Source organism: Drosophila sulfurigaster, chromosome 2L (genome assembly GCF_023558435.1).
Source record: "Drosophila sulfurigaster albostrigata strain 15112-1811.04 chromosome 2L, ASM2355843v2, whole genome shotgun sequence".
In the NCBI taxonomy this organism is placed as follows: domain Eukaryota; kingdom Metazoa; phylum Arthropoda; class Insecta; order Diptera; family Drosophilidae; genus Drosophila; species Drosophila sulfurigaster.
In genome coordinates this window covers 30,107,018-30,122,943 of record NC_084881.1, presented here as the reverse complement: position 1 = coordinate 30,122,943, position 15,926 = coordinate 30,107,018, and the positions used below count along the sequence as shown (strand labels likewise).

At 43.9% G+C, this 15,926-nt stretch overlaps 1 protein-coding gene across 1 annotated transcript; it reads left to right on the top strand.

The window, feature by feature from the left end:
* Positions 1-84: 84 nt before the first annotated feature.
* LOC133836531 (uncharacterized) lies at positions 85-15,921 on the top strand. The gene is given in 3 exon segments (XM_062267073.1): positions 85-499; positions 9,277-9,440; positions 9,442-15,921. Coding segments are annotated over 2 exon segments (4,617 nt in total). The 5' UTR covers positions 85-499; positions 9,277-9,284; the 3' UTR covers positions 13,903-15,921.
* The last annotated feature ends 5 nt before the right edge of the window (positions 15,922-15,926 follow it).

The following is a 15,926-nucleotide window of genomic DNA, read 5'->3' as shown; positions in this document are numbered from 1 at the left end:
TTTCGTTTTGGCGCGTGCTTGGCGCTCAGCACAGCTCTTAACTTTTAGCTCTCAGTCGCAGTCAGAGTTGCCGTCGCAGTCTCAGTCGCCGTTGCTGTCGTTGTCGTCGTCGTCGCCGTCGCACCGTTGTTGTTTTGTGTGCTTTACCATTGCTGGCATTCGTATCTCGACTTTCAGATAGAGCGCACGTCCGTTTCATTTCGTGTTTTTTACGGGGCGTCTCGTTACGTGTGTGTGTTTGAGTGTGTTTATTTTCTTTGCGTTCGTTGTTACAAACTTTGTTTAATATTACTACTACAACTACTGCTATATTTACTACGTCGTCGTCGTCGCCGTCTGTTGTTATTTAGTTCTGTACAATTTACGCGCCGATTTTTGCTCGGATTCGCCACGCTGCTTGCCACCTGTACAGCGTTCTCCCCTAGTGCCTCAGCAATATTTATAACAATAATAATAATAATTGGAAACGCTGTCAATGCCGGCTTCAGTCGCGTTTTGTGTACGTGTGTATTTCTATCTGTATCTGTATCTCTAGCTTGCAAATTATACAAAAATTGTGTTTCATAAACGTCTCTTTTTACAAACACGACACAAAAAAGAAATAAAGCAAAAATAAATCGGGGGAAAAAAAGTAAAGTGCAGAAGAGCGCGTATTATCAGCGACATTACCTTGGGGCAAATAAATTTGTGCCAAGCACCAGCAGCGGTAGCGGCAGCGACTGCAACGTCGACAGCGCTGCCAGTGTGGAAGTGTGTGTTTGTGTGTAGTGCGTAAAAAAATGATAATTGAATGCAATAAATAAAACGGGCCCAAAAGGCAGAATTTATCAAATTATATCACAAGTAACAGTGCACAAAGCACAACAACAGCAACAAAATAATCAAAAAGCAGATACAAAACAAACACAATAACAACAAGCAACAACGACGCGTCGGCAGAACGTTTAAGTGAGCAGCGACAGCGGCAGAGGCAGCGACTGCGTCAGCGACAGCGACTGCAACTGCGACAGCGAAAATAGCAACAAAATGTCGAAAAACTGTTGAGGTTTGTATTGGTATGCGTGTGTGTAATGTTAACTATAGCGTATGCTTTATGAATGCCGAGAGCTTTTCTTTGTGTGCGAGTGTGTGTGTGTGAATACGTGGTTTATTTGCTGCTTCAGTGCATACGCTGGCTTCAAGCTGCCCTCCCCACCTTCACCTCACTACCCAACACTCACACTTTTTCTCCCTCTCGCTCTCTCTCTCTCTGTCGCTTTTGCGCTGAGTGTGGCTTATGCTGCCAACAGCGCAGTCAACGCAATCTTGGGGTGCTCTACTTATTCTGTTCTTTTGGCATTTTTTTTTTGCGCCCCAATAGCGACGGCGACAATGTTGATTACAACCGACAGCCCAAAAACACACACACACACACACGTAGAAGCACACATGAACAGAGAGACAACAACAAGAACAATGACAAGACCAGCAGCAGCAGCACCTACAATAACAGCAATAACAAAAGCAGCAGCAAAAGTGTGTTGACATTTTAGTTGTTGCTTTTTATACCCGCTAACAATAAAGGGATAGGGTATTCTACTATGATGGTGATGAAATGAGTTATTGCTACAGAAAGCATATTTACAGTTCATGAGCTATGTTCCCTTACTAATACATTTCTATATAAATTTCGACAGATGAGTAATGGAATTGTATAGGTCCAAAAATAGGGTCATATTTCTCTGGTATTAATGATTATAAAAAACCACAACAATTTACAACAATTTTATAGAACTAATATTAAAAAACTATTAGTAGGTATCGCATAGTCGAGCACAATTCACTTTCTTTCTTGTTGTGTTTTCCCCCATCTGTTTTGCTCTATATGTATAAATGTACATATGAATATATTCGTGTGTGTGTGTGTGTGTGTCTGTCTGGCAGCAGCAGCAGCAGGGGTAGCGTACGTGTTTAAATTATCAAGCCGAGCTTGTCAACGCAAGCAACACGCACGTGTGTGTGTAGTACATACGCATGCATGTGTAGTTATTGATGTATGTGTGTAAATACAGCTGTATACATGCATAGCGACATATATTTACATATGTAAGTGTGCCGGTGGGCTGGAATTTGGACTGGAAATGCGCATAGGGCTTCAGTACATGCTACGAATGCCAGAGATAGACGAGCGGATATGGTGGTGGTGGGGAAGCGGACAGACGAAGGAGACAACCTATTGATTTTCAATCGATATTTATCGTGGCTTCTGCCGTGCACCTTTTCCCCCTCCCACCTTGGACACACACACACACACTCACAGACCAACTGACTAAGTTTCCAACTGTGTCTCTTTTGCTTTCGTGCTTTACTTCTTGCCATCTTTGTTTTTGTTTCGCTGCGCTGTTCGATTTCTGAAATTTGTTTTGCATTTGAATTGCTATTGCTTCTTTCGCGACCGCGACAGCGACAGAGTCGTTGGCGTCGCAGCTGACGCCACTAGTGTGCTGCTGCTTCTTCTTCTTCGTTCTCGTTTCACCTTTGCGCTCGCTGCGAGACTCACTCACGCATGCATAATCAACAACTCAATATATAAATGTGTGTGTGTGGGGCAGCACTGCCAACGTTTAGTGTTGTTGTTGTTGTTGCCGCTGCTTTGGCTGTCAGTGTAATCGCGGCTTTTTTATTATCTTTTGATTGCGCGCTGCTTTTATGGTTGCCGTTGCCTGTTGTCGTTGTTTTTTTTTTGCTGTCGCTGTTTGTCGCCTATTTTGTTTTCTTTTTTTTCACCCATTTTGTTTTTGTTTTTGTCAATTCCCTTTTTGCAAAGCAACCGCAAATCGGTTTTGTTGTTGGTGTTGTTATATTTTCAATTTGTAGCCGTTGTTTCTGCTTTTTGCCGTTGCTGCTGCTGCGTTCAATTTAATTTGATTTAATTCGCTTTACAGTTGCATTTACTTTACTTTTTTTTGGTACTACAATTCCCCACCTGGAAAATCAAATGCTGTCTCTTTGCTTATGTTGCCTGCCTGTCGCTTGTCGCTTGTTTGTCATGCTACGCCATTCGAAACGTCACCGGCCGTTAATGGGAGCGTGCACTGTAAGGAAAGGGGAAAGGGGGTGACTGTCATGTTTGCTTATGAGCAACTACTAGGCAAGCAGACATGCATGTGCATGCAAGACTTACAGCTGTGTGAGCGTGTGTGTGTGTGTGAATACATGTGTACGCCTTCATTTCCGCCAAAGCTGCAGCTGTCAAATGTGCAGAAGAGACGCCAGCGTTCCTTGTCTCCCACTCTCTTTCTCTCTCTCTCTCTGTCTTGCTTATACCTCGTCAGCCGGCGCTTGACTTGTTTTCTCACCACGGCAACCACTTGTTTTCCCAAGCACAACAACAACACTCGCACACACAAACAAAAGCCTCACATACATACACACTCATACACTAATACACTTGGCCTGTCATGTGCCAGTGTGGCAGCGTTGCCACCCTTTTCTTTTCTGTTTTTTTTTTGTCGTCCGTTAAACAGGACTTTCCGCTCTGTTTTGTGTACCGGCGTCTGCGTCTGCGTCGACGCCAGCAGCGACGCCAACCGCATCTCATTCACATTCGCAGTCACATGCCGTTGCTTTGCGTCTCGCGCGTCTCGGCAACAGATGGAAAAGTTTTAGCTGCAAGTCGCACGCAGCAGCAGCCATAAAAAACAAAGCTGCTTTGCACGTCTTGGAAGTTGTGTGTTTTATTTAATTAAAAATTACGCATACGCCGCGTAGTTCCAGCCCTCTTAACTATACTACACTATCGAGCGCGGTCAGTGTAAAATATATACTGTGTCTGTGTGTGTGTGTGTGTGAAGCTGTTGCGCGCGTTTTTTTTGGGCAAGCAACATATGGCAACATAATTGAGGCGATTCTCAAGTCGCATTTGATTTATTTTGCATTTTGCAGCTCGCGCACTTTTCTTTTATTCAACGCCTCGTATACGCAATCTATCAATATCGCAATCTATCGTAACATCTGGCCCGGTTTCCGTCTCAGTTGCCGTTGCCTTTACCGCTGCCTTCGCACCCAGCACAGCAAAAGAGACACAAGAGTCACATCGATATGCACGACGTTCGAATTTGTGTTCGAGTTTGAGTTTAAGTTTGAGCCGCAGACCCAAAGCGAAACGTCTTCGATTTCGTTTTGGATTTCCATACGCTTACGTATGTATAGATTTTCAATATACCCTGTCCCTTTTGCCTCATTGCACAGAGGTCGTTGCGTTTTATAGTGAAGTGAAATAACACGCATGATACTCTTTTAATATTGTATAGATATTCACACAAAAATAAAGTAGTTAGAGAAAGAGTTTAAAGTTATTCAAACAATATGATCGATTCTCTAGTATTTTATGATCAATATTTACAAAAAAAATAAAAAAAAGATTGAGATAAAGTCCAAAATTATTCCACTATTTAGCTGTGCTTATTATTTTACCTTGATTTTCTATAAATTTCAATTAAACTTCATCATAAAATTTAATTCATTACAAAATTTTCTAGTTTTTAAATAAATTTAATTTTATAATTCTTTATTCTTATTCAAAAATTTTCTAGTTTCACAATCTTTTACGTAATTTATTTCATATATAGTTCTTGTTTTTAAATATATTGAATTGTAACATTCTCTAATCTTTTTCCCAGTAGTTTATTTCGTACACGAATTTTTCTACTTTTAAAATATGTTCAATTTAATATTTTCTATATCAACGCCTATAAATTTGTAAATGAAGTTACTTATTGTTGAAGACATAACTTTAAGTTCTTTTACTACTATTCTATATTTTCATACACATATGTTATTGATTCTGTTCAGCAGTTGTGCCTTTTAGATTAATGTAATTTCATGAAATCATTGTATAGTGTCACATGAGATACTCTTTTACTTTTTTATGTAAATTCATAAAATACATTCCTATTTCACTTTTGAGTGAAATGATGTTAATGAAATATTTATTTTCTTTGCTTTGAAGAATAAAAACTGAAAGACTGACATGAATTGAGAATTGACTGAATTTAAATGTATTTATCACATCGCTGTACACACAACTATGCCAAAGGAACAGCAAAGTTTATAAGGGTATTTGAGTTTCTACAACCTTTTCCTCAAAATGCAAACTTGATGAATTTTTGTTGAACAAGGTTCTGTTGACAAGATTCTGCACACGATCAGATAAACAGAGGAAACAACTTCTTTCTTTTTACCTACAAAAGTAATTTGAATAGTAGACGAAAAAAACCTTTAACGAGAGTATTGAATATTCATTTTCATTTCGATCGCGATTATGCTGATAATGATAATGATAATGATGATGACGATGATATTGGCAATGGATGAGAATGATGTGTGGTTGCTTTACCCCATTTGGACACGCTCAATTACACTAAAAGCCATCGATATAGCTGCGTAGTAGTGCGGCTCATTTGTGATTAGTCCAAGTGGTCAGAGGTTAGTGGCAAGGTCCAGTAATCTGCCATCCGCAATCTCTGACCACGCCCCCTTCCCCCATGGCGATCAATGTGAGAATGCCTGGATGAGTTGGCCAACGCATCAAGCGTCGACTCTCAGTCAAGAAGTTAACATGAGTGCGAGTAATTCGTGGAGTCGCGCATCGAAAGTGAATGAAAGTGAATTAGCATAATGAATACAGTGCTCGACGGTTCTATGTACTCCTCTATGTACTTTGCTGCCGCCGCCGCTGCTGCTGCCTCAGCTTCAGCACCCTGCGTCTATCACACAAACTGCCAACGGCGCACGGGGCGTATGCGTGCTGCACATAACAGCACAACAACAACGACAGCAACAACGGCAAAATCGAATTCGAGTGCAACTGCAACTTGCACTTTCGCTGACCGCTGCCTGCTTCGTCTGCTGGTCACAGGTGGTCATTGTCTCTGTCTTTGTCTCTGTGGTCAATTTGTCAGTGAATGGGAAAAAAGAGAAAAACCCATCGCAGCTCATTTCGAATGCAGGAGACAAAAGAGTGGGCAGAGGGGGAATGGTGAAAGGGAATGGAGAGTGAAGAGTGTCTCTGGTCTGGACTCGAGGGTAGATCTATTGGCTATCGGCTTAAAGTAGCTCGCAGTCAGTCGCAATTATCTAGACAATTATTTTCGAGTCCGCATATGCTTGTGTGTGTGTGTGTGTGTGTCGATGTGTGTGTGTCCCACTTTTATGGCATTTTGTGGCTTCTGTTCCTTTTCGAATACCCTGCAAAACCACTTTAAGTGAATGATATGGACTGGAAAAGGCAGCTGATAACATAGAAATAGCAATATTCAATTTGTATATTACTGATCTACAGTTTGTTTCTTTATTCCAATGAAACAAAACTACTGTAAAATATTTTGAAATTTTGAGCCATTAAATTTAAAGCATGTAATTTGATTGCTTGTTGCTGCTTAAACCATATTTACAAAAATTATTCATATATGTATTTAAATTTTTATGACAAAGAGGAAGCTGATTAGAATTTGATTTAGTTGCATATGGAGAGTTATAAATAGGGATTATAGCATATTTACTGAGTACTACATTGTTATATGTTTCAATGCTATAATAAGTGTTTATGAAAAGGAGGAAACTGGTCAGAAGGTGCTTTAATTGGAAATAGAGAATGATAAATTGATGTCATAATGTTCTCTTTCAGAATAAAATACCTATTAAACTTATCCCATTCTATCACTTAAGAAACACGCCAAGATTTGAGATCTAACTGCTTTGAAGTGGCATTGGTTGCACATAGATGATGTCAAATATTTATCCAGCGTATTTACAAGTCGAGCAGACTCTTTCAAAGCACTTCTATCGACTGTTGGGCGTTGACATTGAGCGTCGTCCGCACAGCAGAGCACATAGAAAGAGCAGACGTGCTGTCGTCGTCCATTGTCCATCGCCTTCTGCGGGGGGGGAGGAGGGGTAGTGGGGGGATAGCGGAAGGACATAGTGAAGGGGTGGCAATCGTTAATATTTAATGAACAATCGCATTTCACAAAGTTGACGCGCGGCGCGTTTCAGTTGACAGAGTGTCAAAGGGGCAAAGTGAGGGGAAGGAAGAGCTCGCAAGTGAGTGAAGGGATGAAAGCGAAAGGGGGGCGAAGGGGGGTAAAATGCCTGGGCAGCATTTAGACATCAGGCCCAGTGACACACTTGAAAGCGAGGAGTGCAGGAATGCCAGAGAGAAAGAGAGAAAAGAGAGAAAGAGAGAGAGGCAAGAGAAGAGCGCGCGTGCTGCGACATTTATGACCATTAAAGTCGCCCACCCGCAACAACAACAACAACAAGTAGAACAACTACTACAACAACAACAACTAGCTCGACATCTAGGAGCACAGCAACAACAACAGCAAGCTGAGCACAACAAATTGTTTAAGCTACCTGCCAGAGGGTTGCGGGTTTTCCATTTTTCATTCAAATGCCATGCAATAATTGCTTTTTCCTGTGCTGCACTGTGTGTGTGTGTGTGTATTTGACTCTGCGTATGTGTGTGTGTGTGTGTTATGGGGGACTGCGCCAACTGTAAACAATGAATAATTCCACACACACACACAAACACACATACACACTCGCTCATGTGTATATTTATCGTCTGCTTTTGTTCTTGTGCCCTTGCAAAGAGCATAACATAAATAAGCGCGTTTCATTTGCCTAAATTAGAGACAACTTTAAAGTAGCACTCAAAATCGTAGCTAAAAACGTAGATAAAGTCGCGTTTCCCTGTTAATCTCCCTCTCTGATTACCTGCCTGACATTATTAACTATTCACAAGTCAGGCTATAATCGAATTCTCTGAACTACGACCTCAATCGCAGTCAATTGCTTTGCCTATTTTAAGCTGAGGCGTTTCTGGAGTCTATTGTCCTTTTTCTTTTTATACCCGCTACACATAGGGTAGAAAGGTATTTTAAGTTTGTGATGATTAAATGATAAAAATTGTATCAGTTATATAGATACTTAGTCCAAAAATCTGGTATATTCTGTACTCTATGGTATATTTTAAATTTAGTACTATATCATTATACCAAATGTAGCCTTTTTACTTGTTAGAACCATAAAGTAAAAAAGGTAGTTGCATTTTGCTACATAATATGTAAGGCACCTTTTTAAATATGAAGTAATATTAATATTTAATATTTAATATTTGCCTAGTTTCTAGTTTATAAATTTTTTCATTTCAACTCATCATTGGTCAATAACTATGATATCATATATTGAGTTTAGTTTTTATGGAAATTCCTAATCTAGTTATTATGGAAATTCCTAATCTTAATGTTTTTCTTTCGAGAAAGTTTGAATTTATATTTTCAGTTAGTATATAAAGCGAAAGTCTTGGTATAAGATTTAACTCTAATTTAAAACATATTTTTCGAAGTATTAACCAAGCGAAATACATTAAGCAATAGCAACCACAATCAAAATTTATCTTTCACTTCATGTATAATAAATTCTTTCATCACACCCACTAAATCGCAGTAGCTAGAAGTCTCGCATTTTTACATAGCAAAGCTGTTAGGAATTCCTCAAAGTTTTCATTAAGATTTCATCAAAATGCCAACTTGAAGTGGGTCAAATTCGGGATTAAATTCCAGCATTTAAATTTATGTTTATGAAACCCGAAAATAGAGCAGCTTGCTGAGACTTTTCTAAGCTGACTTTGACATGTTTAGGCGAGGGTATTTGAGCAATAAATGTGTATAAGAAGTTCAATTGTTGCTTTCGGTTGCTATTCATAAAGTTAAGTTAAACTTTGTTAAGCCTGAAATTATACAAAACTATGAGTTCTCTAAAGTGTGCTTTATATTCTTGTCTATTCCTTTTTCTTGATCCTTCATTGCCTTTAAATTATTATTTCCAGGGTATTCGATAAGCAAATGTAAAGCTTTAAATTGTTCTCTTTGCTTGAAGTTAAGCTTTGAAACGTATTATTACTTCGCTAAATTCTGCCTTACTCTATTTTACTCCTATTTTTTCAGTCTATAATATATTCAAATGATTATTTACAGGGTATATTAGCTTATAAATTTAATAAATCTAAAGTTGAACCTAAATTGTTACGATTTCCCTCAAATTTAAGTTAAGTCGATACCACCTTACCGCACTTCAATTGCTTTTTTACAGGGTATTCTGACAACAAATGCATGTTAAGCTTCAAGTTGTTGCCTTCATTTGTTTATTTACGACATGCTCGCAGCGTTCTCTCTCTCTCTTTGCGTCTCTGCCATTTATCACTCTCATTAATTGGCTTCTTTGTCGTTGCAGCTGGCAAAATGGACGCGGCCGCCATGGCCATTGCAGTGGGCGGCAACTCTGGCCCTGGTAGCAGCAGCAGCAGTAGCGCCAGCAGCGGCTACGGCAGCGCAACGACGACGCCAACCACACCAGGAGCAGGCGGGGGAGGCGGGGGAGGGCAATACGAGGGGGGCAACGGCTTCGACGTCAATGCCAATGGCCACAATTGCCACTGTGGCGCCCTTCTACAGCGAAGCGTTGACCAGCCTCGATGCCCAGCACCGCTATCAGCAGCAGCAGCAACAACAACAACAACAGCAGCAGCAGCAACATCAGCAGCAGCAGCAGCAACAACATTTCTATCATCAGAATTACAACTACAATTTGGATGCGTACAATTACAGTGCCTACAACTACAATGGGCCACGCTACGAGAAGCTGGCGGCGGCAGCGACGAGTGCCAAGTACAACATCAACATCAACAGCAGCAACAGCAATTCCCTTGGGAGCAACAGTCACAGCAACAGCCAGAGCAATTCCCTCGGCAACTCGCTCGGCAGCAACTCGAGCAGCAACAAACCTCAAGCGGCGGCCACGCCCTTCTATGCACAGCCACCGCCCACACAGCAAATGTCCATGTCGATGCCGTTGCCGATGGGCAACTACGCGACCAACAGCAATCCCTACGAGGCGGCCTACAAATACAAGTTGCCACAGCAACCGAGTCAACTCCAGAGTCAACAGCAATATCACAACCTGAGCATGATGACCCACAGCATGTCACCTCACAATCTAAGCATGAGCATGGGCATGAACCTGGGCGCACACAAGCAGCATCAGCAACATGCGCAGCAGCAACACCAGCAACATGCACAGCAGCAACACCAGCAACATCAGCATCAACACCAACAACAGCAGCAGGCGCTGCAACAGCAACAGTTGCCGCCTCTGGAGCCAAGCTATGCGGCCATCAAGCCAAGCAGTCGCTACCAGAACCTGGCGCCCGCTGTCTACGGCAGTCCAGGAGCAACTGCAGCGGGAACAGCAGCCACAGGGACAAATGCTGGCTCGTCTGCGTACTACGACAAGTACGCCATGTCGCTCTACTCCCCGAATGGAGCTCCGCTCAGCTTTGGCGCCCCTGCCCCACTTTACAGTCCCCCTGAGTTGACAGCTGAGTCTGCGTATCGCAAGTCGGCAACTGCCAGGGAAGCCAGTTGCCATTGGAGCGTGGATTATCAAAGTGCGCCCAGCAATGTGGGCAGCTCAGCGTTGCCTTATGCCACAGCAGTTGCTGCGCCCAACACCGCATCAGCAGCAGCAGCAGTGGCTGGCGCTGGGAATGAGCTGTACTACAAGTACGACAAGTATCCCGGCACAAATCCCTATCAGAGCAATCACCTCGCTCAACCCTACGCTGCGCGTGGCATGTGGCCCAATCCCGCGGACAATGCGCCGCCTCCTAATGCCAGACAGAGCTGTTGCACTCAGCCCTTCCCACAGCAGAGTTGCTACTATCCCCGCAGCAATGGCTACAGCTCGGTGCCGCAATATCCCGCCAGCAATGCGGGCCACAAGCTCAAGCATCCGACGGATCTCTACTATGCAGAGGCAGCACAACGCAGTTATGGCTATGTGCAGCAGCCAGGGGGCGCCAACACAGCCACGAATACGCCGCCCACGCTGCCCAACAGCAGTCAGCAGCAGCGCTATGTGCAGCAGCTGAACATGGGAGGCTTGGGTGCTGTTGGCCTCGAGGCGAACGTCAGCACCGCCTACTACAATGATCTCAGCAGCCTGGACAACCTGGGCTATGCCGCTGCGCAGCAATCGCATCGTGCCCAACCCTATCAGACGGGCGCCTCGCTCGAGTATCAATACCGAAAGCGTCCCTTGCCCGCAGCGGTGGCGCCTGCGCCCGCCTCGAACAGCGGATATTGCTTGGCTCAGTCGGCGCAGCCGCCTATGAGCAATCTCAGTAATCTGGAGGCGCATGTAGACAGCTATGTGGGCTATGATCTGCACACTGCGGGAGCAGCTCCGCACTTTGCTCCCCAGGGACACAAGACACAAAACCCTCCGGGAGCTCCGAGCTCAAACAGCTCGAATATACGCGACTTTCTGGCCAGCTGGAATGACGACGAGGAGGAACTGCCCACCGTCTGTCAGCTGCGTGGTGAATCCGCAGTTGAGTTGCCACCTCAGGCGGTGGCAGTTGTGGCGCCAGTCGCTCCAGTTCCTCCTGCCCCCTCTAGCTTCATGTATGAGACTTTACCACCCGCGGGTCCGGCAGCCACTGCTGTCGTTGAACCGCAGGTGAGCGAGCTCAATCTGCCCGATATTATCATCGATCACCACGAAAAGGCGCACGTCGACGACTCTTTCGGCAGCTTCGATGTGGAAAAGGAACTGGACGAACTGCGGCTTAAGAAGTCCGACGAACAGCAGACTGGAGATAGCGATGCGCTTGCTGCGATACTGCGAGATCCGGTTGTTGTGACCGAGGAGCCGCTGCCACTAGCTTTACCTCTACCTCTCACTAGTCCTATTCCCATTCCTACTACTCTCCCAGAGGCGGTGGCTGAACCTCAGCCCAGCATCGAATTTGATCAGGGTACCAGCAACTCCAACGAGTCGACGTTCGAGAAGGAATACGAGACATTCATACACAAGATCGAGGACAGCGACAGCGAAACAGGGACGAAAACTACGGACAATAGCGAGTCTGGGGAGCATGCAAAGCGCTTCAAGTTCTACAAACGCAAGCGAAAGACAACGGAGCCTAACAACGAAATTGCTGCCAAGGTAAATTCACCAGCTCCCCCAATTTTAATGCCAACTGCCAAGGCTGCAGCTAGAGCCAGTCGCAAATTGCTCGCTCGAAGACGTAGGAATCGCATCAAAATGCTCAAGATACTCGAGTTCGAGAGTCCCAAGATCAAGCATCGTTTTTACTTCCGCACGATGAAGCAGCTGCGTCGCAAGTTCGCCCAATCCTCGGTGCGGCAACAGCGAATGCAGCGCATGCGACGTCAGTTGGCACTGCGCAAGGAGCGTCGCCTGCCACTCATCAAGCGACAGTCCGCCATGCAGTATGTGCAACAGCCGCAGCAGCAGCAACCTCAGCTGCAGAGCCCACCTAGTCTCAAGGGACTCAGTGCCTCTGCAGTTAGTGCCTCGGCGGAGACGTCCACAGGTCGCGAGACGGTCATCAAGAGTGGCTTTGCAGTGCGAGAGAGTCTAGACTGCAAATCACTTGAGTCAAAAACCCCACAGCAAGCAACAGAGATGGAGACGGAGACAGCCGCAGTACTCGACCTAGATATGCACAGCGGAGACTCGATTCACAGCTTGCAATCTGTGGAATTGCTGGGCAGCTTCAAGGGCTTCGACGATGTGGAGAACATCAATCTATCGCCCAAGGCTAAGCTGCGCGAGGAGTCGGAGGAAATGAGACCCCAGCAGGCGAAGCAGCTGGAAATCCAACGTTGGCTGCGCAACAGCATGGAGGATCTTTCCGCGGCAACCACCACAGCAGCCACAACAATCATTTGCCTCTCCTCGTCGTCGTCCTCTTCGTCAGCATCCACGACCAGCTCCTCATCGAGCAGCTCGTCGAGCGACGACTCCTCCAACTCAAGCAGCAGCAGCAACGAGGACAAGGCGGAGGCAGCGAGTAGTTCCAGCAGCAGCTGCTCGGGCGAGGAGAGCGACTTCAATGAGTTGGCCGCATTGCAAAAAGAGCTGGCAGTGGAGCCAAAGCCAAGCGCGGAGCTGCCAGCGAATACAGCATTGGAGCAGCAGGAATCGCTTGAGAAGGTGTCCAACAACGATATTGCCAAGCTCAAGCAGATACTCGAGAGTGACGGCGACGCCGATGAGGAGGAGGCGAAAGCACCTCAACTGAGTCCCCCGAAATCAGATGCCGAGCAGCAGGTGGAGACCAGCAAAGTACCAAAGCTAAGTGACCTTAGTAAAATTGCCTTAAATAGTTCCTTAAAAAGTAGCGAGTTAGTCATAAGAAACAGCGCCTGCTCCCCGAAGCCCAAGTCGGAGTCGCAACCCCAACGTGAGCTGAGCGTGGAGGAGGCATTGGCTGAGATGTATCAGCAAATTGGCGTCGCCTCCGATCCCGAGGATTGCGAGGCAGAGACCGAAGCTGAAACGCGCAAGAATCTAGAAGAATCTGCAGCTGGCGCAGATGTGCTACTGATAAATCTTGCGGAGATATTCGACAACAACAGCAGCGATCTCTATGTGGTGCAGTGCGACATGAACGAGAACATTCTCGGTGTGGTCAACGGAGGTAGCGAGCAACAGCATCAACAACAACAAGAGGATCAGGCTGATACACTACAACTAATCGAGCTGCTCGCTGAACCCGAAGCCGAGTCCGAAATGGAGGCAGATGGAGCACAGTTCATACACCACGAGGAAGTGGTCGAGGTGCCGTCGGAGAAGAGCAAAAGCGGAGAGCGGCGGAAATTCCTCAAGTATCTGCACTCGAAGTACGTGCAGAGCAACATCAGTCGCTTCTATCACGCCCAGCGAGTGCTCAAGAAGTATAAGCGACGACGACCTAGTTTAGTGCACAAAAGTTTAGAGTCCAGGGTTCAGAGTGCAAGGGCCGAGGTCGTAGATCGGGAAACCCGATAGGTGGAATTGCCATCAAGAACGTTTAAGCCAGGCAATCAACTGGTAAATGAATCACCGAAGAGCTCAGCGCTGGCGTGCCTAATGGATTTTAAATTTGGATTCAAATTATCCCCACACACACACACATACACACATTCCTGAATACAGAAACACAGACACACATTTCGAGAATCTCAAAAGACTTGTTTATGTACATCAAATTTTTTGGCATTTTTAATATATATTTAGATAATATGTATAAATTACGATTACGTCGAGCAGAGAATTAAATTGTAATTAGAAAGAGCAGTAGAACGATAGTGAAAAAGAAAGAGAAGAGCAGAGAATTAGTCTTAAAAATCTATTTTGTAGATATCCGTGCAATATTTACATGCAAATATCGTGTTAAAACCCCCCAAATCTAATATTGTTTTTGTTTCGAATCTCGGCATTTAGATGCAGCAAGTGCAGTTATTTTGTGGTGAACGCGGAGGGGGGCAAGAGGGAGGCATAAACGCAAAAGTGACCCATTACTCTATGTAGAACATTTAGTGGTGATGTGATTGTTGGGAGTACAAGTGTTTTAGCCGCACTCGCGTGCAATTAGCTTTTAAACTGAGCGTATATGTCATTTCAGTCATATAAATACTTATCTTCATATACTATATATAGAGTTATTTCACTCGTGATACCCTCGAGATACAATTGACAGTCAAATGGAATAGCAGAAAAGTTGAAAAAGTTGAGACAATAGCAGAGAGTAAAGTAAAAATCTAGCAAAAACTCATTGAATGATTTAAAAGAGCTGAAGCTGATACAACATATCTTTCCTACAGGGTCTAAAGCAGTCTAGTACACTCTTCTTATAAACAGAATGAAGAAGCTGTCGACAAAATGTAAGGAAAAAGTGGGAATCTATCAAAAACTTATTACAAATTGAACTTTGTAATGCATTAATCTTGACTACAGGGTGCTTAAACAGTCGAGTGGAGTCGCTGCAATGTTTATCAGCATTTTAGCGAACAATTTGAAAGCACTTGTCATCAGAGGTCAGACACAGAGCAAGGAAAACAGATTGTTGCAGCCATAGATACACGAGATACATTCCCAGCTACAGAGACAGATACAGATACATTACTGATAGATGTAGAGATACAAATAGTGAGAGATACAAGTGTGTATGTGATTTTTGCGTGTCGCGCAGCTCACAAATTGTCAACATGAGCCACACTGTAATTATGACGACGAGGGTCAGCCCTTTTATCAGACCACATGATGACCGTGGGCCACCCTACCTCCCTTCACCACGCCCCCTTCGTAATGTGCGCCCACGCTATCGCCTAGCCCTTGATTCGCTGTTGATGATTAAACTACGTTTTTTGTTGTTTTTAAATTTAAATAGTTGAATAGAGTTAGCTTAAGTTTTGCAACTGCCTTCGACAAATTCACATTTTGGGGAGCAGCAAAGTGCAGCCTAGACCAAAAAAAGAAACAATTTAAATAAAAAAGGACGAGCTGTTAGATCTTATTGTTGGAGACCTGTTAGCGTTCAGTTCTTAGTTCAAGACTTGTTTTGTTTTATAGTGCAATTTATGTTAGGAGAGGGAATATACAAAAATAGAAAATTAAATAAAAATGTAGATCCATTATTGGTTGGGCCTTACACACACACACACACTTATTTACACACACTACTATATATTTATAGAGTTTTAGACAATGGTTTGTTACAGTCCGATAATTCGATTCGAAGATTCGTTAGGCTGGACTGATCCGATACGCCATGGTTTAGGTTTATATAAGACCGGGCAAACAAAACATTGTCAAGGGCAGTGCCTGAACTACTAGTTGGCTAGTAGATGGTTTAGGTTAACTTATTAGACTAATCAAGTGAGACCACCTATAGCAAAAATTGCAAAATTGCAAATATAAATTAAATAATATACAATTTACGATGTCATTTCTCTTGCAACACATTCCAAAGGACCAAAAAAAACAAAAGAAAAACAAAAACAAAATACACTTTTAGTAAACACACTATCAAA